The sequence below is a fragment of the Hylobates moloch genome, unplaced genomic scaffold (genome assembly GCF_009828535.3).
Source record: "Hylobates moloch isolate HMO894 unplaced genomic scaffold, HMol_V3 SCAFFOLD_17, whole genome shotgun sequence".
Taxonomy (NCBI): domain Eukaryota; kingdom Metazoa; phylum Chordata; class Mammalia; order Primates; family Hylobatidae; genus Hylobates; species Hylobates moloch.
Genome location: NW_026652292.1, coordinates 77,511,411 through 77,533,540, shown reverse-complemented (window position 1 = coordinate 77,533,540; position 22,130 = coordinate 77,511,411). Strand labels below are relative to the sequence as shown.

The window sequence follows — 22,130 nt, the reverse complement described above, 5'->3', positions numbered from 1 at the left end:
AAGGAAAATGAGGCCATGGAGTTTTGAAGGGCAGTAACTAAATTTGCCGCGTGTCACACAATTCTATTACTGTACGGTTGAGCTTAGTGAAAAAAGAAGAGAGCTTAAGAGTACGCAAACATGTCCTGAAAAGGCTGACAAATCTTTAGTGAGTGAGGAAATGTTTCGCCCTCTATATCATTAGCCTCATCCTATCACTCAGCCACTGAAGATCCAACACTACATCCCTGGGTTCAGCTGTCACTGTGGTGGGGAATCAGACAGGCTTGAGAGCCGTATGGCCTGGGTTCAAATCTTGCAGCAGGCTCCTATTAGCTGTGTGGCCTTGGGCACAGCACTTCACCTCTCTGGGCTTCTGTTGCTTCATCTGTATGATGGGATAATAATAATAGCACTTATCTCCTTGGATTTTGTAAAGATGCAATGAATCAATACGTGGAAAGTGCTTGGAACGATACATCGCAAGAGCTCAGTAAATGTTCACTGTTGTAGATTGAACCCTAGGAAATTGCCAATATTATACTACTCTTTCCCTCAGAAACAGTAATTTCATATGGCTTAAACTATCATTATCATTATTATCATTGTTGTTGTTGTTTTTGAGATGGAGTCTCCCTCTGTTGCCCAGGCTGGAGTGCAGAGGCACGATCTTGGCTCACTGCAACCTCTGCCTCCCAGATTTGAGCGATTCTCCTGCCTCAGCCTTTTGAGTAGCTGAGATTACAGGTGTGCACCACCACACCCAGCTAATTTTTGTATTTTTAGTAGAGACATTCATTTCAAAACAAAAAGTTAAACTATGTTAAAATAAATCTATGCACTTTGACACTTCCTGGGGAGCCCTCAGTTCCTTGTCCTTGTCCTTGTTTGTCCTTCCATGAAGGGACAGCCACTTCCAGGAGGGGACAGAATTGGACAGGTAGCGCCTTTAGTAGAGACAGGGTTTTACCATGCTGGCCAGGCTGGTCTCGAACTCCTGACCTCAGGTGAGCCACCCACCTCAGCCTCCCAAAGTGCTGGGATTACAGGCATGAGCCTGGCAGACTATCATTATTATTATTATAAGATGGAATCCAGACTCCTACACGCACATTAGTCAGCCCGGAATGACCTTGTGTTTTAAACACATAACAGAATCCTGCTCCTTCCCAAAAGCCGAGCTCAGACACTGCCTCCATGAGGCCTTCCCAGCTCCGCAGTGTGCAGTCAGCACTTCCGTCCTGGAGGCTTCATCAGCACCTGTGTGGGTCTCTCTTCGGGCTTGAACACTGCAGCATAATATTGAGTTTATGTGTCTGCCTCTCCCACTGGATTGGAAGTGCTTTGAGGGCAGGGACAAGGTCAGGCTTGGCACATAGTGATCGCTGATTCCCTGCCTCTGCTGTCCAGACTCTTTTTCAGCCGTCTTCCACCGGCGAGGCAAAAGGCCCTGCTCATTGCAAACCTGCGGCTGCTCTTGCTTCCCAGGACTGGTGGAGAAGTTGGCTCCATTCTGCTCATCTGTCTGGCAAGGCACCGACACACCTGCCACACCCTTTAGAGGAGGGAGAAGAGGCATTAGCAGGACTCACATGTTACCATGTTACCTAGTGAGGTGGTCCTTCCTGTCATTTGCAGGGAAGGTGCCTGAGAGGTGTGAGATGCTGGTCATGAAGGGATCACAGGTACAATAGTGACTGGAAAGGAGACGTAGAAAGAGCAGAGATTTGAAATCAGATGGGCTTGGCTTTGAACTTGAAGCCAGCCACTTCAGAGCTAATACATTTAGTGAAGGCATTTAGAATGTCTTAAACTGTTAAGTGGGTTTTCATCTATAAAGTGGGCCTCATGATAGCTTGTTGGGGGAACTAAGTGAAGGCAAGTAAGACGGCACATTTGGGGAAAGCCCCGAGATGTGCTGGGCATGAGGTTTGCAACCAGCAAGACATTACTTCCCCTTTCAAGGGAAGGTCACTTTCTCTTATCATTGGGAAGGAGAAAATTTATAGAGGATATCCACTCTACAGGAACGCCCGCTCATGACTGTATTGTCAGGCACCTACCACATGACATGGAGAGGGAGCCTCATGCTGCCCCAATCTCATTTTCTGACCCAGAATGCAGTGATGACAGCGTGTGTCTCATTGAACTGTCACCAAAGGAAGTGAGCCAATGTGTGAAGAGTATTTGGTGCCAGGCACAGAAAGTGCCCCGTAACTATTAGCTATCATTGTCATCTCTTCCTTTGATTAAAGTTGTGAATGGAGGGGCTTTTACAAACATGTGGACACAGAGACCATTTCATTGTCCTCTTGCCTGCAGCTCCCTCTGTCCTTGGTGTCCACACTTGATCCTGGAACGTGCCTGGCAGCGGTCACTGTGGAACCAGGACTCCCCGCACAACGTCTGCAAGAAAAAGGCGGAATGCCCTGTCCTGCCTTCCAAGTCGATAACGTCTCAGCACCCTCCGAGCTCCTGAGCCCAGCGAGGATCCTGGCTTTTCACCAAGAGCTTAGACAAAGCATTTGCAGCAATTCCCAGGTCCATAAATCACCACTGGAGTTATAAATGTAATAGGGCCACTCATTCTCCGGAGCCATTTCATAGACTCCATAAATATTTGAAGCAGAACCTTCAGAGAGTGCTTTAAGAAATTGGTAGCAATCAAAGCCCTCATTTAGTGGCAAGTGGTTTTGTCTTCGGCTTTGGGATTTTGTGTTCATTGTCAGAGTTTGAGAGAAATGCTGGCCTGTGCCTGGCAAATTCTGAGGAGTTTGGCTTTGGCTGTGTCAAGGCAGCATAGGAAATATTTACTGTACCAAAACCTATTGAATTGATTGCTCCAGAGGTTCTCAGTTGGGAGCAGTTTTAGCCCCCCAGGGAAAATCTGGCCATGTCTGGAGACATTTTTGGTTGTCACAGCTGGGACGCTGCTACTGGCATCTGGTGGGTAGAGGTCAGAGATGCTATGAAACATCCTACAATACCCAGGCCAGCCTCCTACATCAAAGAATTACAGCCCCAGGGTCGCCAATGCTGAGGTCGAGAGCCGAGGACAGATCTCATAGCTCCGAACATGATCAGCCATGGAGAATTGTTTTGTTATTTTTTCTGCCCCCGGGGTCCTTCCCACGTTTTAGAAGAATTTTTGTCTAGTAAGTGAAACACCTAACTTAAGTCATTATATATTTTACATTTAAAAACATTAAAACTAACCAGAACTTTCTAATCAGTCCATTCACTCCAAAAACGTCTATTGATATCCACTGGATGCCAGGCAATGTGGCATGAAGGAGAAGAGACAAGTCAATGTTGATCCTGGCGCCGGGGACCTCACAGGACAATGGGAGAGATACTCTTGTGAGTAAATCAGCACGTACGCAAGTGTCACATGTGCCCTGAATGACGGGATGAAGGCAAGGGTCCGTTCTACTTGGCTTGGGAGAATTAGAAGTCAGCCACAAAGGAATGGCTGGGCATCGTCCCGTGGGTGAGGTGGGAAGGGTGCTGCTGTATGAGGGAACTCATGTGCAAAGGCCCTGAGGTATAAAACTGAACTGTGGATGTGCCCCTGGCGGGAAAGTGGGCAAAGCATGCTCTTGTCAAGCCAGCTGCAAACAGTCCCATCCAGCACCCCTTCCTTCCACCGAGAACAGAGACTCGTGCCCCGAATCAGGTGGGCGACCCAGGAGAAGAGCACTTCTATCCTGAGGGCAGCCCCCCAAAAAGAGAGTCTGGGGGCTTGGACGACACACACCAGACCCTGACCCAGGCTCACCTACCAGAGATGTCACCTCTCACTTTGGGAAGGGGCTGAGGAGGGGCTTAAGGGAAAGGCCAAAGCTGCTACCTGTCCAATTCTGTCCTCTCCTGGAAGTGGCTGTCCCTTCATGGAAGGACAAACAAGGACAGGGACAAGGAACTGAGGGCTCCCCAGGAAGTGTCAAAGTGCATAGATTTATTTTAACATAGTTTAGCTTTTTGTTTTGAAATGAAAATTACACAGAGTTCCCGTAGACTCTTCCCCGGGCTTCCCTTGATGTTAACATCTCATGTGACTTATGTTGTACAATTATAGAAACTAGTGGGTTTTATTTCGAGGAAAATTGGGGAGCCACTGAGACGTTAAGAAACGCGGCCTCGGCACATTGAGTTTCACCCTTTAAATTCGTTTATGGAGTTTTCTGATGGGTTAGCACATTCATCCATGTATTCCTGGATTGATTTACCCACAGATCTATTTATTTATTCAATATGCATTTAGTGCCTGCTGGGCGTGTCTGGCTGGGTGCTGCTGGGGAAGAAGTAAAGATGATGCTGTCCGCCTAGGTTTTCAGGGACCCCTCTGGAGACCCTGTGGCCCCGTTACCACCCCTCAAGGATGCCCAGATTGGAAACCACTGCGGTGATCCCTGTGTCGGTTCGACCACCCTAGGGCTTCCCTACAATTTCCAAGCAGGAAGTGACCTGCAGCACTGGTTTGGTGATCTGCCTTTTGCCTCCCTCTGTATTTTGGGGCAATGTCATTAGCTTTGAGCATCAGGAACATGACAGAGAGAGGACAGAAACCCGGTGCGGTCGAGGACAGCCAGCTGAGCCCTTGCTGAGCCAGCGAGTTGCAGCGTGGTGCCACCACATCTGGTCTCCAGGACTCCCAGGAGCTCAGACATCCGGCGTCTTGTCACTTCATGCTCCCCTCTGCCGTGCTCACGTGCTGGGCCTGGGCAGAAAGGCAACCCAGGAAATCCATTAAAGCAAGCCAAGACGACCTTTGCAGCTTAACACAACGAGTCCCTAATAAATCATGTTTCCAAGGCAGAGCCACTTATTCTGCCAGGCCATGAATTCCCATCTGGGTCTAGCACTTTGGGTCCGCTCAAGCTTTGTGCCGTGGCTCCCTGGGGCACAGTACAGGATGGCGGACTCCCCTCGCCTGGTCTGTAGACTCCAGCCTTTGGAAGTGCACGTGGTGGCTCCTTGCCACCCATCAGATGCTCCGTGGGCAGGACCTGCTCTGGCACCCCAGCAGGTTCAGGCAGGAACTTGGCACACAGGAGCTGGTCTCAGGCTGCCCTGCAGGCAGGGAATGACTCTACGAGTGACCCTGAGGCCTCTGGAGACCAGCCAGACGGTCCAGCCTGGCTCTGCGGCAGAAAACAATTTGTCACACGAACTGTCAGCAAACAACAATGGTGGACTTCCCTGGAGGCGGAGCCCTAAACCCTGCGAGGTAAATGCACCCCTCCCCCACTGCATAAAGGGGCCCTACCTAGGCTTTTAAGCAAATCAGAGGAGAGGGTTGGCTTGGCCTGAGGCCAAGCAGCAGAAGCATTAGTGCAAGGTCCCTCCCTGCTGCCTGGCTTGTTTTCCTGTGCTCCTGGGAGGCCTTCTGCTTGAGCTGCAAAGGAGTTCTGCTCAGCAGATGCTTCTCTGAGCACTTGTCAGGACAGGTGAAGGGCTGCGGTTTGGTCACAGGAGTCTCACTCCAGGTTCCTGTCCTCCAGATTTTGCTCTAGCCGAGTGACATGAACAGGGACAACACAAGGCCCAGGGGCCATGGAGTGGGCGGCTGACCAATGAGCAGTCAGGGAGGGCTTCCTGGAGGAAGTACCCTCTGAGTTGATTCCTGGAGATGAGCAGGGATCAGCCTGGGAGAGGAGGCCTCCAAGCTAGGAGAAATCATGAGCAAAAGCCCAGGTAGGGTTGGGGTAGGAAATGGTGGTAGAGATACATGGCTTTCTGTAATCCTGGAGTGGAAGGTTCCAGAAGGAAGACATTGCCTTTTTTGTGATCCCGCTGTGTGACCCTCTCTGATGTTCCCACAATGAGGAAATCACCTAACCACACACTTCTCACAACCTATCGCCATGGTTATATGCATGACTGTGTATCTGAGGGCAAATTGCTAAGAGGAAATCCTGGGTCAGAGAAAGTTAACATTTGTCATTTTGTTGGCCTTGGCCAAACTCCACTCCTCACCCCCTTTGAAGTTGTAGCGGTGTTTTAGTCTACTTGCAGAGCTTGGGGGTGCCTGGGGCCCCCAACCCTGCCAGCACCTGCCTGTGATGTGTGGATTCTATTTAGCATCACAGACAGGGCCCTGTGCTGACGAGGATGCTTCTGAGTGGGGGAGATGGGAGTTAGCAAGCAGGTGTCTGCTTGCTGACTCCACCGGAGGGGAGTTTCCACCTGCAGGTGCTCACAAGCAGGAGTGACCTCAGCTGGGAAGCTGGGATCTGGCTGCCGGGGATGACTGATAGAGCGCTGGGCAATTTGGAGGCTGGTGAGGCGCTGAGAAGTGGCCTTTGGGCTGAGCCAGGAAGGCTTATATGGTCCTGCGTTCCTATCCCCATCCACCACGCGGCAGCTGTGGGCCCTCTGCCCGGCCCCTTCAGGCTTGGCTTCCTCCTGGGAAAATGGAAATTACAGCCCTGTGACATCATCTTATCTCATGGAGCCTTGAAAGGTATCACGTGGCCAGTGCCCGGCGGTGGCATTCACAGCCCAGGTGTGTGACCACCCCTCGTCCTTTCCCCCGTAACACTGGAGGCAGGTGACCCAGGAGCCAAGCACACACCCCCCGCCTGACTTTGGACCCCAGCTCTTCCCCTTACCTCTCCCCGCCTCTGTGATCTCATTGGTAAAATGGGGTTGCCTGCCTCCAAGGGCGGTGGTGAGGTGTGAGTGAGTTAGCGTCTGTGAAGCACTCAAGGGGGGCCCTGTGACATGCTTAGAGCTACAGAAATGCCGCCACTGCTTTATCTCCATGCTTGTCATTTTTAAAAAACAGAATGAAAACAAATCACTTTAGGTGTGGGTGGGAAGGAGAGGTAGGGGCAGGCGCTCAGAGGGAGACACGCTCACAGCTGAAGAGCTCACGAGGAAGACAGCAGGGGTCAGAGGGAAGCACGGCTGCTGTTTCGGGCCTGTGCACAGGGCAGGTCAGCAGAGGTCTGCAGGGGTTGTAACGAGCCTGTCTGGAGGTTTCCTTCTCAGCTTTAATCCTGAAAGTAACAGGAGCTCAATGCCTGCAGCTGCTGAGGCTTCTCTTGGGTCTCTCCCAACCAGCATCTCTGGTCCTTTCCACTGGTCCGTCTTTTCTGGAACAGCCTTTCCCTTGGATTTGAGGGTTGTTTTATCTGGGCCTTCTGGAGGTGGGCTGAGCTGGGCATCTTCCGTTCCCTAAATGTCCACATTTGTTTATCTGGAAGAATTTGCATCCCTGCTGCTCGGGCCAGTACCTTTTACTTGATTTGACCCTTTTAAAAATGAACGAATCAAATACAGGCTGGCACGTGACACACCAGAGCCCTCCCCTCTCCATGCACTGCCTGCCCAGGGAGGCCTAGATGGGAGTGGAGGTAGCTTTGCTGCCTGGAGCTGATCCCCCTCCCCCATCCTCCCAGTCCATCTTTTCTCCTCTCCTTTCCCTCCCAACACACATCAACTCCCTCATCTGCTACAGAATCTCAGCCCATTGCTCCCTGGGGCCCTCGAGCCATGGCTCTGTCTGAGTGGCTGAGAGTAATTTAGCATCGGGCAGCAGGTGCAGGGCTGAGGTCAGGGGTGGGGGGAGCTGGGCTCCCAGCTGCTTCTGCTTCCCCATGCCCAGCCCTGGGGCTGGGTTCCTGGTGTTTGCTGGACACTGGACCAGACCCCAGATCAATACCCCACCCCTAGCCTGACACACACAAGGGGAGGCTGCAGATAGGAGCCTAGAGTAGCCACTCCCTGTTGTCACTGATAGTCCATCCATGGCACACACACTGACTGCTGTGGGCCTACTGTGTGCTGTTGCTGTCCTGGGAGCTGGGGAGGCAGAGCCAGCTCTTAGCTTGGCTGCTGGGTGGGGCTCACTGTCAGCAGCAGGAACCAAAGAGGCATTGACCCCGCTCTTCCAGAGCTACTGCGTCTGGTTGTTCAGGTTGTGTCCTAAGCAAGTCACTTGGTCCAGGGGCAGAAGGGGCTGAAATCCAGCCATACTCTTTCCTCGGGCTGTGCCTGTCTGGAGGAAACAGTGCCTTTTACAGAGGTTGCCTCAGCCGTCCTGGCCAAGCCCTGCCACCTATGTCCACCTGGAGCGGGCATCTTTTTGCAATTCTGCACAAAGGCACTGTGTGGCCCAGCACAGTGTTTTTTGCTGACTCAGACCTAGCGATGCTGAGTCAGCAGCCTGGGGTGGGCAGGTCTTGGAGTCCCCGAGGCCTCCCAGCAGGGCCCTCCAGCTTAGCTTGTACAGTGTCAGAGGGGCTGGACCTGCCCCCATGCGCCCTCCTGCCAGACTCAGGAGGCTGGCACTCTCCCAGGACCTGGCCTGCGAGCAGTCCTGCCGTGGGATGATGGGACAGTGCTCTCTGCTCACTGGCGGGATTAGGATACTGCTGTCACTGCGTCCTGCCTTTTATCCCCAAATAGTCCCAGCACGTGCATCCTGGGTCCTCCTTTAGGAAGTTACTGTGACTCCACCCATGCCCAGCTTGAGGCCAGGTTAGTACTGGACAAGGACCCAAGGCAGTGGGGATGGTCGTGGAGCTGCTGCTTCATAGCTGTGTGTCTCTAGGTGAGTCATTTAACCTCTCTGTGTAAGTCAACTGTAGCCACAATATTACCGTGTAACAAACCAGCCCAAACTCAGTGACTCCCAGCCATTCTTTCTCACTCTGTGGTCTGCAGCTCGGCTAGGGTTTGGCTGACCAGGCTGGGCTCAGCTGGGAGGCTTTGCTTCAGGCAGAGGGCTGGGATTCAGGCCCGCTCCATGCCACAGTAAGTCGCATGAACATCAGTGGGGCGGGGACTCACACTCCTCTGCTATGGTAGGAGGAGGAAGAACTGACAGCATCCAGCCTCCTGCCTCTCACAGCGGACCTAGGACACCCCATGCAGGACAGGGGTCAAGACCAGAAGCAGCCACCTGAAAATAGTGCTCATCACAGAGCAGGCTCCCAGCAGCTTTTGGCTCCCTTTGGCTGTTCCTTGAATATCTTCACAATGGCATAAAATATTTCTAGGCAAAACCAAAACTTATGATAGGGAATTCAAGTGGAGTCAGGGGTGGACGCACGCAGCCGGTGCCAAAATGAGTTGTTCTTGGAGGAAGGAGTGCCGGTGCCGGGAACTGTGCATGTCTGTGGCCTCTCTGAGCGCGCTCCTTCCTCTCCTGGAAACCCGGCTTTGTTTCTGGCTTCTCCCTGAGGATCTAAGTAGAGACGTCCAGAAAAGAACGATGGAGTCCTCGAAGGAGCCAGCCCGTTTCTTTCTTTAGTGCTTGACCTTTTAGGCAGTTTGGAATATCTCCCTCCAGGTTCCCTTAAGGAAGGGAAGTGGTGAGGGAAGGGGTGGATGGAGTGGATGGAGGTCCCCAGCCAAGGACCTTCCACCCACAGCCAGGTGGGGAGCGGTGGTCCCTTGACTGTGCCGCCTGGGGTCAGAGACCAGCCCCGCTGCTTCTGAGGAGGGGCCAGCCAGTGCTCATGCACTTCGCCCTGCTCCCTCGCTCTGGAGGCACCTGCCGTCCCCACTGCCAGCCCTTCTGGGATTCTGGGGTGCAATTCAGCTGGTTTCTCATTGGCTTTCTGTGCAAATTCAGTAGAGCAAAGAAAGTTGAAAAGTGACTTAACTTCTATTCTCTCCTCCTCCTCTTCTTATCTATCGATCTATCTATTATCTGTCTGTCTATCTATCATCTATTATCTATCTGTCTATCTGTCTGTCTATCTATCTATCTATCTATCTATCTATCTATCTATCATCTACCCATCTATCTTCCAATCCCCTCCATCAGTAGGTCTTGTCGCCTCCACCCGGGATCCACCTGCCTCTTACGACTCCTGACCCTGGTTCGTTGGCAGCTCCATCCCTGGTGCCTAGAACAGTGCCAGCCTCCTCCCAGGGCTCAATACATGCTTGTTGAATGACTCCATGAACTAGTTGCTTCATTTTATTTTAATGGCACTTCCAAGCACATATTTTATTGTTTTTCACTGTCTCTAGTGCAAGTTCTGTTAGATGAGAAAATTTTATCATCCTTTTTATTTTTGCTTTGGGAGTAGAGGGGGTAGGAAGGCAATGGTTCAGGGAAGAGCAGAGGAGGAGAGGGATTGGAACCCAGCTCCTCCTGCACATTGCCACCTGCTGCCGAAGGAAGAGAGGGCCCGAGTTTTGCTGGGGTTGAGGAAGAGGTCTGGATTAGCAAGAAGGTAGGTAGGACGGAGAGTGAATGCATTATATAGGAAGGGATGGAGAAGAAGCAGGAAGTGTGGAGGGTGGTAGGGCAGGGAGACTTTAGACTCTCTTCAGCTTTGAAATTTAATTTTTCTGTTGGAAGGACTGTTATTTATTTCTTACCGTCTGTCTTAGACCATTTATTATGGAATTTTATCTGTGCCATTATTAACAGGGCCATAAATTTCACCCCATAAATAAAGTGACTTCCTTTCTCAGCTTCACATTTGTATTTCTTTGCTCATGAAGGTTATTCTCCTAGTGTTGGTTTGCAGGGTAATCAACAATAACTTGGAATGAGACAAACTGGGATACCAGTACCAGATCTGTCATTAACTAGCTTTGGGATCTAAAGTGACATAGCCTCTCTGAGCCTCAGTTTCTCATTCCAGAGTCTCTCTTGTTTCACAATCATGTGCCACCCACCCCCCCTTCATTCCCTCAATGCAGGTGGCTTTACTATATTGTTATGAGAAAAGCCACTTGGTTTAGCTATTTCACACTAAGTTGTGAATGATTGATAGTTTCTCAACCTTGTACAGAAAACTACCTTTTGTAGTTTGTAAATAGGACGCTCATGGCATAGAGAAACTTTCAAGTTGGCAGGTTTGGGAGCAGTGAGATAGAATGAGGGGACTCTCGACGGGACTGTAGTTCTGGTCCAGAAGACAGCCAGCCATCCAGCTAGGAGCTGAGGGTCCATGAAAACAAGTGCAAGAAAAGCACATGCTGCTTTGGGGATGAAATTGTGGCCATGAGCCCCTACTCTGTTCTGTGTGTGGGCTGAGCACCTTGTCTCACTCATGCTTATGCTGACCTGGAGGGACTCTTGTCATTGCCTTAATGCCGTGGGTGATTCATTCATTCATTCATCCACCCATTCATTCATTCATTCATTCATCCACTCATTCATTCATTCGTTCCCATGATCAATGCTTACTGATCGTCTCCTATGTGCAGTCATGCTTCTTGGTGTATGGGATTCAGCTATGAACAAGTCATCAGGAAGAGAAAGGCTACACACAGATTCATATATATTGTGTAATTTCAAGTCCTGATTGATGTTGTGAGGGAAGAAAAACAGGGTGGAGACAGTGAGTAGGAAACGAGGAGGGTGACCTTTTCTATTGGATGTTATCAGTCAAGGCGTCCTGGAGGAAGTGCCATTTTGAGTGGAAAACTGGTTGAAGAAGGCAGGCAGGAGAGAGGTGAAGTAGCTTGCCCAGGAGAACTTAGCGAGTGAAAGAACAGATTCAACCCCATTTTTGAAAATATTTTGTTTTGAAAAATTTTGAACCTTTACAAAAGTACACAGAATAATAAAAGGAACCTCACGTCAGCAATGTCGACAATGACCAATTCAAGAATAATCTCGTTTCATTTCTACACCACCCCCTTCTCTCCACTCCTATTATTTTGAAGTAAAGCTAGATATCATATCATTTAATTCATATTTTAAACAGTCATGATACCACCGTCACACCTCAAATGACAACTCCTTCACTTCATCAAATATCCAATCAGTGTTCAAATTCTTAAGTGGCCTGTCAGTTTTATAGTTTAAAAAATTATTTGCAGTTTATTTGAATCAGAATGTAAATAAGGTCTTCACACTGTGATTGTCTGTCTTTGTGATAAAATATACAGAACATATAGGTTGGTCCAAAAATAATTGCGGTTTTTGCTATTTAAAAGTAGCACCAGCCTATAAAATTTTTTGTGCCAACTTTTGCACCAACCTATAAAGTTTACGTTTTATTTACATTTTAATTTTTTTTTTTTTTTTTTTTTTTTTTTGAGATGGAGTTTCACTCTTGTTGCCCAGGCTGGAATGCAATGGCGCGATCTTGGCTCACTGCAACTTCTGCCTTCCAGGTTCAAGTGATTCTCCTGCCTCAGCCTCTGGAGTAGCTGGGATTACAGGTACCCGCCACCACGCCCGGCTAGTTGTTTTGTATTTTTAGTAGAGATGGGGTTTCACCATGTTGACCAGGCTAGTCTCAAACTCCTGACCTCAGATGATCCATCCGCCTTGGCTTCCCAAAGTGCTGGGATTACAGGCATGAGCCACTGGGCCCGGCCCATTTTAACCTTTAAGTACGTTTATTTACATTCCCATTTTAACCTTTAAATACATTTATTTACATTGTTATTCAACCATCACCACCATCCACCCACAGAACCCTTCTCATCTTCCCAAACCGAAACTCTATTCCCATTAAACACTAACTCTTCATTCTCATCTCTGCCGGCTCCTGACAACCACCAATCCACTTTCTGTCTCTATGAGTCTGGCTACTCTAGGGACCTGATCTGAACAGAATCACATAATATTTGTCCTTTTGTGAGCAACTGGCTTGTTTCACTTAGGATAGTGTCTTTGAGGTTCATCCATGTTGGAGCGTGGGCCGGAATTTCCTTCTTTTGAGGGTGAATAATCTTCCCTTGTCTGGGAGAAGCACATCTTGTTTGTTCACTCATCAATCTGTGAACACTGGTGGTGTGTCTTTAAAGTCTTTTCATCTATAGCTTCTGCCTCCTTCTCTTTTTATTTTCTTGCAACATGCTGTTGAGGAAACCAGGTCACTGTGCTACATACAGTTTTTCACGTGCGCAGGGCGGGGGTCTTGCTGCTGTGTCCCTGCTGTGGTGTTTGCTGCGCCCTCCCCTCTGCTGTCTGTCCTTGAATTGGCCATTAGCTCTAGAGCTTTGATTTTATCCAGATTCAATGGTTTTATTTTCAAAACTCCTTTAAAGGTGGTGTTAAGTTCTTCCATCAGGGGCAAATGTCTGGCCGTCTCTCTTTCTCTTTTTTTTTTTTTTTTTTTTGAGATGGAGTTTCACTCTGTTGCCCAGGCTGAAGTGCAATGGTGCGCTCTTGGCTCACTGCAACCTCTGCCTCCCGGGTTCAAGTGATTCTCCTGCCTCAGCCTCCCGAGCAGCTGGGATTATAGGTGCCCACCACCACACCTGGCTAATTTTTTTTTTTTTTTGAAACGGTGTCTCACTTTGTTACCAGGCTGGAGTGCAGTGGCACTATCTCAGCTCACTGCAACCTCTGCCTCCCGGTTTAAGCGATTCTCCTGCCTCAGCCTCCCAAGTAGCTGGGACTACAGGCGCATGGCACCACACCTGGCTAATTTTTTGTATTTTATTAGAGATGGGATTTCACCATGTTGGCCAGGATTGTCTGGATCTCCTGACCTCGTGATCCGCCTGCCTCAGCCTCCCAAAGTGCTGAGATTACAGGCGTGAGCCACCGCACTCTTTTGTATTTTTAGTAGAAGCGGGGTTTCACCACGTTGGTCAGGCTGGTTTTGATCTCCTGACCTCAGGTGACCCCCCCGCCTTGGCCTCCCAAAGTGTGGGGATTACAGGCGTGAGCCACCGTGCCCAGCCCTGGCTTTCTCTTCTTCTGTGATGTTAGCATCTCTAATGCCCAATACCTAGATCATGAGCTCATTAGTTACGAATTCGAGGTGTCCTATAATATCATTCTTCCATCACTTATCCGCTGGAAGACTCCTTCTAGCAGCACTTCCCATTGCCCCCTCTTCAGTTCCTCAGTTAATTGAATTTTTGCACCTGCAAAGCTTACGTGATGTGTGAGCCTCACTCTCTCAGTCTCCAGTATTTACTAACTGCCTGCTCTGTGCCTCTTGCTGGAGTCACAGAGAGAAGTGTCCCCAACCCCATGGGTTGTTACAGACCTGTGGGAGAGAAAAACAGGTACATTGGTGGATTCGTCCCAAATCGACCATGGAGGTAGAGGTACTGACAAGATCCTGTGGGCACACGTAGGGGACAGACCCTCCTGGAAGTGAGGAGTGCCTGGAAGAGGTGCCTGCATCTGGATGCATCTGATCTCGTGCAGAGGCTGGCAGGGACCCTGGGGGCTGGGCTGACAGCTCCCACTTTTGGACTTTCTAAGTTTAGTTTTTTGAAACTGAAAGCAGATAAAGCAGTCCTGATTTTTTCAGGGGCTCCCAGGGGGACGATCCAGCCGATATCCTGGGGTTTCCTTCCATCTCCGGGACTTGGAGGAGTGTTAGGATACAGCCTGGATGAGGCCACATCCGGGGCTCCAGTGGGAGTGAAAAGGACCTCAGAGACAGCAAAAGGAAGGGTTGTGAGTATGGGAGGCCCTCGGGGCTGCAGTGCGGGAGCTGCCTCTGCCTCTCACCAGTTGGTGACTTGAAGGGGCTCCCTAACCTCTTAGGGGCTGTTTTCCCATCTGTTGCTTGAGCTTGCATTCTGCGCGTGCCTGCGTGGACAGGTCGCCTGGTTGTCAGGGATATTTCTGGAGGCTGCATTCTTTTTCCCCAAGGCTCCCCAAGCATCACAATTATTGAGGTCTTTTCCTCCTATGCTGAACTTCCTTTCTCATCAGCCACCTCATCTAAGAGCATTTGCCTCTTCTAGAGCCATGGGCATTGTGTTCTTCTTAACAAATCTGCAACCCTGCTGGGGGCTTGATATAAAACTCTCCAACTGCTCAAACTGGGGTCAGTAAGGGAGGCCATTCTTGGAGGTCACACAGCTCAGCTTTATTCTTGGAGGTCATGCAGCTCAGCTTCCTCATCTCGTGAATGGAGTCTCAGCAGGAAAGAGGTGACTGAGGGAGTCTATTTGTTCCAATAATAAAAAGAAGAATAAAATAATACATTACTGCTCAGAATATTCCACCTTTCATCTTGAATAGGTTCCATGAATGAGTCGGTGGGAATTCTGATGGGGTGCAGGCCAAGCCTGTGACCTTCCCTGGTTGTCATCTTTATTTAAATGGTGGTCTCTCCAAGGGCACTGGCCAAGAGCACCATGTGTGTTATCACCTCCCACGTTGTTATATGTAAATGCGTATTCTGTGGTGCCACAAAGAAATAGCACTTGAACACAAATGTAATTCTCTCAGCAAGGCAATCTTTACTTTCCGCAGAAAGGGTGCTCATCGCAGATGTAATAATGGCGAGAGCACATCCGAACAAAGGAGGGAAGCAATTTTTATTCCTTATGCAGTTTGTCCCTGCTACTGTGTCCTGTCTCCATTGGCTGGAGCCAGACTGCACAATCTAAACTAAAACCCGATTGGCTAACAGTTTAAAACTTTTCTAAATAGGTAAAGGCAATAGAAACACAAAGGAAAAGAGGAAGTTGCTTATGAAAGGACTTAGGAAAGTAATAAGATTCCCAAATAAGGGAGGGGCATAGGCTGCAAGCTGGGACATGCCTGTGAGCGTGTCCAGCATGGACATCTTGGTTAAAGTACAAGGACATAGAATGTACTACATGCCTGTGAGCATGTCTAGCATGAAGTTAGTCTTTAAAAGAAACTATTATTTCTAACGCGTATGATTTATTCTTGAACGAGAAGGGAGACTTTGAAGAGGAACTTTTACTTTCTACACACGTCTTTTATCATATTCAGCACAGGTGGTGCATTGAAGGTCTAGGGGTTTTGGGTTTTGAAGAAGGCACTAAACCCTCCCGCCAGTCCTTTCCAGGCCCCCTCAAGCCCTGGTCTGGCTGCCGTCCTCCCACCCCGGGAGCTCCTACAGCTGACTGTGCAGTCCTGGGAAGCAGAGGCTGTGTCCTGCTCAGGGGCAGGACAAGGGGTGAACAGGGTGGCAAGCATGGGAAGCAGTGACCACCCTAGGATCAGAGGGCGGGGAGAGGGCGCTGCCACTCCTGGAGGCTGGGAGAGCTAGAGCTGGGGGCTACCATAGAGGAGCCTGGCCTCTGTGGGACCTACTCCTGATGGGGTGGAGAGTAAGTTCTAGAACCTTCTTTCCTCCCTTTCTCCAGCCTTCTCCTTGTGCCTCCCGTTGGCTGAGCAGAACAACAGCCAGCAGGACAGCCGAGTGTGAGAAAACACAGAAGGCAGATGCGCTGGCCCAAGGTCCAGCCCAGTCCAGGGCCCAGCCTGCCAGCTGGTCAAGAAAAATGCAGGTTTCCTTCAAATGATTAATAGAAGCAACTGAGACGGCAACAAGGAGGTTGATGGTAAGGAGGCAGGGGCCGGGGCAAGTCTGATCTGCACCTCCTTGGGCAGGCCTCACCCTTCGGGGCCTCTGTTTCCTCATCTCCAAGGTGAAGGCCTTGGAAGAGATCCACCCGCCCCAACTCCACGGGGCCCCTCGGACTCATTTTGCTCATTAGATTCCATGTGGGTCTCCGATCTGCAGGTGCCAGGCTCACATTCAGGAGCCATGTTTGTCAATGAAATGGGAGGTTTCCCCTCTTCCGGGCACTAGCACTCGGGCCAGGCTACTTAAATGCAGGAGAAGACACAGAAGAAAATGAAGTGAGTCCCCTGAGATGTGGCCTCAGCCAGGGCCTGGGTTCTAGCCGCTGTGGGGTCCCCTGGGAATGTGGGTACCAAGCTGAATCGTGAATAGCCCTGTGGGAAGATTGATTAAGATGTCATGCCAGCACCAGGCAGTCAAATCCGAATGCTGCTTACTAAGGGAAACCCTCTCCCGCTGCTTCGGCTTGTTTCATGCAGGGGAGTCTGGGGGGCTCAGAGGACCTGGAGCTTCCTCCTCCCAGGAAGGACTGCAGAACCGTCAGCCCAAGGCACCTCCCCACGCACGCTCCAGTGCTAGAGCCTCCGGCCTGTGGAGAATCATTCTGGAAATCTGAGGACAGGTGTGGAGCCTTGGTGTGAATTTCAGCCATGCCACTTACCAGCTACAAGACCTGGAGCAGGTGTCTCGGTGGCCTGTGCCTCTGTTTCTTTCCGTGTGGAATAGACTTTGGTAAGGACCAAGTCAATCAGGCAGCAGGCTGGCTCATCTGTCTTGGCTGCTTGGAAGTGTTAGTCCTCTCCTCTCTGATCTCCCTTTCCCAGGGAAGTCTTCCCAGACCCCTCCGCCCCAGGCCTCTGAACTGCCAGCTTCCGTTTCCCGCGGCGCCACTGAGCCCTGTCCCAGCTGCCCTCTTCTGTTTCCTTGTCACCTGCCTGTCTCCCAGCAGGCTGCCTGCTCCTCAAGGGCGTGGGTGCATCTGGTTCATGTGGGTACCAAGCTGAATCCTTATCTTCCATCCCAGCACAGGCCAGGCATGGGGGATGCTGCTTCCTCCAATGGGGCTTCCAGAAGGTTCTCCGAGGTATGAACCAGGGTTTGGCCTGTGCTCACCAGCTATAGCGAAGGGTGGGCCATGTGACTCTGGGCCATGCTTTCTATCTGGGGGCTGCCTCCTCACTCACTCCTTCTATTTGTTCCATCGATCATTTCATTCCACAAAGGTTCACCTAGCGTCTCCAAGGTGCCAGGGAGCACAGGATAGGGGGATAACTCCTGGGGGGCAGAGAATGAAGGAGAGAGAGAATGAGACAGAGTCATGAGCCATATAAACAAGTCATTCCCCTGCAGAGGGCTGAGGGGCAAGAAGGGGCTTCCAGCCTCCAAGGGGGGCTGAGGGAGGAATTCCCCAGGGAAAGCCAGGAGAAGCTGAGAGCCCAGCCTTTGAGAGAAGAAGGGAGCTTGGAGACTGGTCACTATGACTATCCATGGGGAGGGAGGAACCAGGAGGCAGGGACACTTGATGCCCAGAGCGCAGGTATTGTGACTTCCTTGCCAGGGTTTTGTGGGTCTATTTGTCTCTGTATGTCAGAGACATGTGGCAAGAGAGACAGGGTTCAGATGGGGGCTGCCAGAGGCCTCCCAAAGAGCCCACTGTGGGACTGCCCAGCTGTAACATGACAGGTAAGCAAGGACTGCTTGAGGGGGACCTTTGGCCCCCACTGGCCATGCCCTGTCAGCATCCATCTTCGAATCTAGACAGCTGTGGGGGGTTTATCTTCACTCTCAAAAGGAACTTGTAGTTTAACGAAATAAGATGAAGTCTGATGAGTCTAATCTTGCACAGGGCAGTGCTTGCTAACTGAATGTGATTTCTGGAGCTGATAAAGGAGTATTGTCAAGTTCTCAATTTCCTGTCCTTTTTCTGACTTCTACGTCTTGGGTGTGTTAGAGGCTTTGTAGCTGAGATGCTCAAAAGTACTTCCTGCCTGTCAGATAGGAATTCACAATTTGTAAAGCATCTCCTGATGTGTGCTCTTGTTTGAATGTCACAGCTATGAGGAGAGAGGATACCCATTTTGCAGATTAGGAAACTGAGGCACAGTGAGGTCTGGGAATCTTCCCAAGATTACACAGTTGGGGTGAAGGGGAGAGGCTGATTTTCCTCTGATCCGCCAGCTCCCTGGAAATCAGACCTTCAGGCTGTCCCAGACTTCACCCCTGGTGCTTGGACATCAGTGCAAAGGTGCATAGCCAGTAAAATCCAAAAATTAAATATGGCTATTCCAAATGTGAACCCCTGGGAAAACTCAGGGGCTTAGCTTCAAAGTGAATGCAAAGAAACAGAACCATTAAGATACTGTTCAGTTCTGTTGTGTTCAGAACAGTTTTAGAAAAGATGTGATCACTTTAAGAAGAAGCCTACTGAGGGTGCCTAACGGACACGTAGCAACACGGAAACAGCTGCTGCTTCTGTGAGGAACGAGGCCAAATGTTTATTGAGCATTGATTCTGGCTCAGCCCAGAAGTTTTCCAAGATCCTGCCTGGAACACTAGGATAATCAAATATCCTTTCATATATGCCTAGTGCCTAACCAAGCCTGGCACAGCAGAGAGAAAGAAACATATTTTAAACAACATTTTTCTGCTTATAAAAATTAATATATATGTATTTGAGTGAATTTGGAAAATTAAAATAAAGTGACAAAAACACATGGAATTCCACCAATAAGAAATGTTCATTTTCAACATTTTGACATTTATCCTTACACATCCAGGCTTTTTAAAAAACGAGATCGTACTGTATGTGATGATATTTAAAGCATGTCTCATTCAACATGCAGTATTGACATGCTATTTTATAGGGACAAGATAGCATGTTGGTTAATATAATGGATTCTGGAATAGTCTCTCAAGCTGTGGACAAGTTCTTAATCCCTTTGTGCCTCCATTTCTTCCTAAATAAAATGGGAATAAGAGCAGCACCTTTTTTATATTCTTGTAGGAGTAAACAAACTAAATATGTAAAGTGCTTAGAACAGGGCCTGGCATAGAGCAAGTTTTCACTAAATATTTGATGTTATTATTATTTCAGTAAAATTATTTAAGCCTCCCTCGCTTATCCCCACTACTTACTTTGTGCTGGGCGTTTTCCAAGGTCTTTTCATGCGTGTTGTCACATTGAATTTCTAAATGATCCAAGAAACTGATATTGCTTCCCATTTCACAGATGTTGAAACTGAAACTTGGAGCAGACGAGTCACTTGCCAAGTCATACAGGGATCAGCAAAGCCAGAATCAAACCCCTTCAGGTCCTGTATGACCCCCAAGCCCTTGGACTGTGCCCAGACCACCCTGCTCCTGATCTTAGCTCTAAGCAAACCAGATTGGCACTGTGGATGCTGCTATTGATTTGTCTGACATTGATTGTTGCTGCTACCTGGGGTTGTGTATGCAGGAAAGGAGGCCTTTTCAATCCATTTGTAACCCGCCCCACACCTCTGATTATTTCAAATCAGCTGCCACCTCTCCCTAAAGCTTCCTTAGGCAGCTGGGACTGAGATTCCTCCAGGAGTAACCCTTTCTCCAGTGCCTGGTAGATGCCTGGCATTCCGTAAATGCATGCACAATTGAGCTGAAAGCCACTTTTAAAAAATAAACATTGATAATTGGAGACGCTTTTGGGACTGAAACCAAAACCCAAGAAAGACAAAGAAAGGAAATGGGGTATTTCATTAAGAGAAGACTTGGACCCTACTGTCCCAAGGAGTATCTAGTGAAAGTGAGAGGAGGAGGAGTCCCATTGTAAATTGGAAAAAGCCTTGGTCTGGGGCCAGGCCAACCTTTGTTCCAATCCCTGTGTGACCTTGAGTGAGTTTATTCCCCTCAGCCTCCTCCGTACAATGCAGACAAGGCTGCAGTGAGGAAAATAGGAGAGAAATGTGTTTGGACTGTTTAGCATGTGCTGGGCATGAGTTTAGACTCTTAAGAGCAGAAGCCCTGTCTTCTGTGTTGTAGAAACTGGTGCCCTTAATTTCTAGAAGAGTATTGGGCACACTGCAGGCATGAGGAAATGTTATTGGACAAATGAATACTTAACAAATAAATGTTAGTTTCTCCCTACCTACCGTCTTACACAGGTACCAGGGAATAGTTAGGAGGATGAGAGATGAAGGTGTGGGAAGTTGAGGGAGGAGATGGTAGAATAAGAGAGAAGCAATGTAAGGAGTAGCAACAGGTGCAGGAACCAGAACCGGCATGCCAGAGTTCCGGTCTCAGCTCTGCTACTGGCAAGTTCTGCAACTGTAGCCAAGTTGCCTCATCTCTTGGAGTCTCAATTTCCTTGTGAGCAAATAGGGACAATGATAGTACTTAACTCGCAGTGTTGTTGTCAGAATGACAAGAGCTTTAAACTTATAAAACACTCAGCATAGAATCTGGCACAAAGGAAGCACCCAAGTAATGTAAATCATCATCATCATTATCAGAACATTTTATTAATTAGAAGAAAGAAGATAAATTAGATATGGTTGGGTAATAAACCACCCTAAAGCTCACTGGCTTAAAGCCACAACCATTTTATATATTCATGTATACACATTAGATGTAGATTGGCTCTGCAGGGTGGTTTTCTGCTGGTCTCACTTGGGTCATTCATCAGATAGTTCTTCTGGGGCTGAGTAGTCTAGGAGGGCTTTGTGTCTGGCCATTGGTGCTAGCCATCAGTTGACTGGTTTTTCAGCTAGAATGCTCATCTCTGCTCCATGTGTCCTCTTAGCCTCCAGAAACTAGCTCAGGTTTCTGCATCTGGTGGTCTAAAGGCATGGTTCCAAAAGAGAGAGCAGGAGCTTCAAGGTCTCTTGAGGCCCAGGCTCAGATCTCTCACAATGTCATTTCTGCATCTTTCTATTGGTCTAAGCATGTGGCAAGGCCAGTCCAGGGTGTGGAGAACTGGACTCCACCTCTAGCTGGGAGGGGCAGGGGAGTCACATTGCAAATGAATGTGCACACAGAGGTGGGAGGGATTCTTGCAACCAGCTTTGCAAACAGTCTTTTGCTGGCAGGAAATGACATTTTGAGGCCCTGATTACTTACCAGGCACTTCAACTTCCACAGATGTTATCCACCTAGCAAAATGGTGAGGCGAGGACTTCACTGTCACCAGGAATACTATAATCAGGCCAAGTCTGCCAAGCCATTAAGGCATCTGAGATGGTGGGATTCAGGCTGCAGATCAGGGCCTGGGGGAAGGGCACCTGGGTTCTTTCTGTCAGTGAGAATTGCAGAATTCTAGGAAAACCATAATAGTATAATGAATTACAAATAAGAAGGAAGATTTCTATCAAGTGTGTCAACTGAATGATGAGGTTCATACATTTGGAAAGGAGAGCTTTATTTCCCATAAAGGATTGCAGCCTGCAGGGTGGCCATTCTGGCAGTCTAGGGAGCATAACCTCTGGCCAGAAGCCAGAAACAGGCACTTCCAGTGAGGGACAAAGAGAACAGAAATTTATGCTGAGTTGGGTGGCCAAATATACATATTTAATTAGCTATGGGAGGAGTCATGAATATTTATGAAAGGAGAAACATGCACATGTGCAATTGAGCTTCATGCTCTTGCATGGGACCCACGTTCAAAAATGGCAGCATTAGCATGATCTGAGGGTGTTTTCAGCCTTCTGACATCAAAAGGTGGGGCAGAGGATGCAAAAACCCTTTCTGCATATTGTTTGTAGACTGGCCAGAACCACTGCATGGTTGGTGGTCTCTTATCACTGCTGAAGCAGTGAGGACTAAAAGAGCCAAATCCTGGAGTGGGGAGATCTTCTGCGAGTCAGTGCTGCTCTCCTGCTGGGGTTTTCTACAGTCTGGGGACTGGGGACAGGGCTGAGGATCCAGGCCTGGTTC

General features: G+C 49.2%; 1 protein-coding gene and 1 long non-coding RNA gene across 5 annotated transcripts in view; both read left to right on the top strand.

Moving 5' to 3' along the window:
* The window catches only part of CUNH4orf50 (chromosome unknown C4orf50 homolog), a 63,850-nt gene extending 60,289 nt beyond the window's left edge, over window positions 1–3,561 (top strand). For all 4 annotated transcript variants that reach the window (XM_058430158.1, XM_032135395.2, XM_032135393.2 and 1 more), the window contains one exon: window positions 2,302–3,561. In XM_058430158.1, coding sequence (XP_058286141.1) covers window positions 2,302–2,547 — 246 coding nt within the window. In that variant the 3' untranslated portion in view covers window positions 2,548–3,561. The remainder of the gene's footprint in view (window positions 1–2,301) is intronic.
* A 953-nt stretch (window positions 3,562–4,514) lies between these two features.
* LOC131381709 (uncharacterized) overlaps window positions 4,515–22,130 on the top strand; it is a 51,829-nt gene continuing 34,213 nt past the window's right edge. Inside the window, exon 1 of the long non-coding RNA XR_009210596.1 lies at window positions 4,515–5,209. This is a non-coding gene — a long non-coding RNA (uncharacterized LOC131381709). The remainder of the gene's footprint in view (window positions 5,210–22,130) is intronic.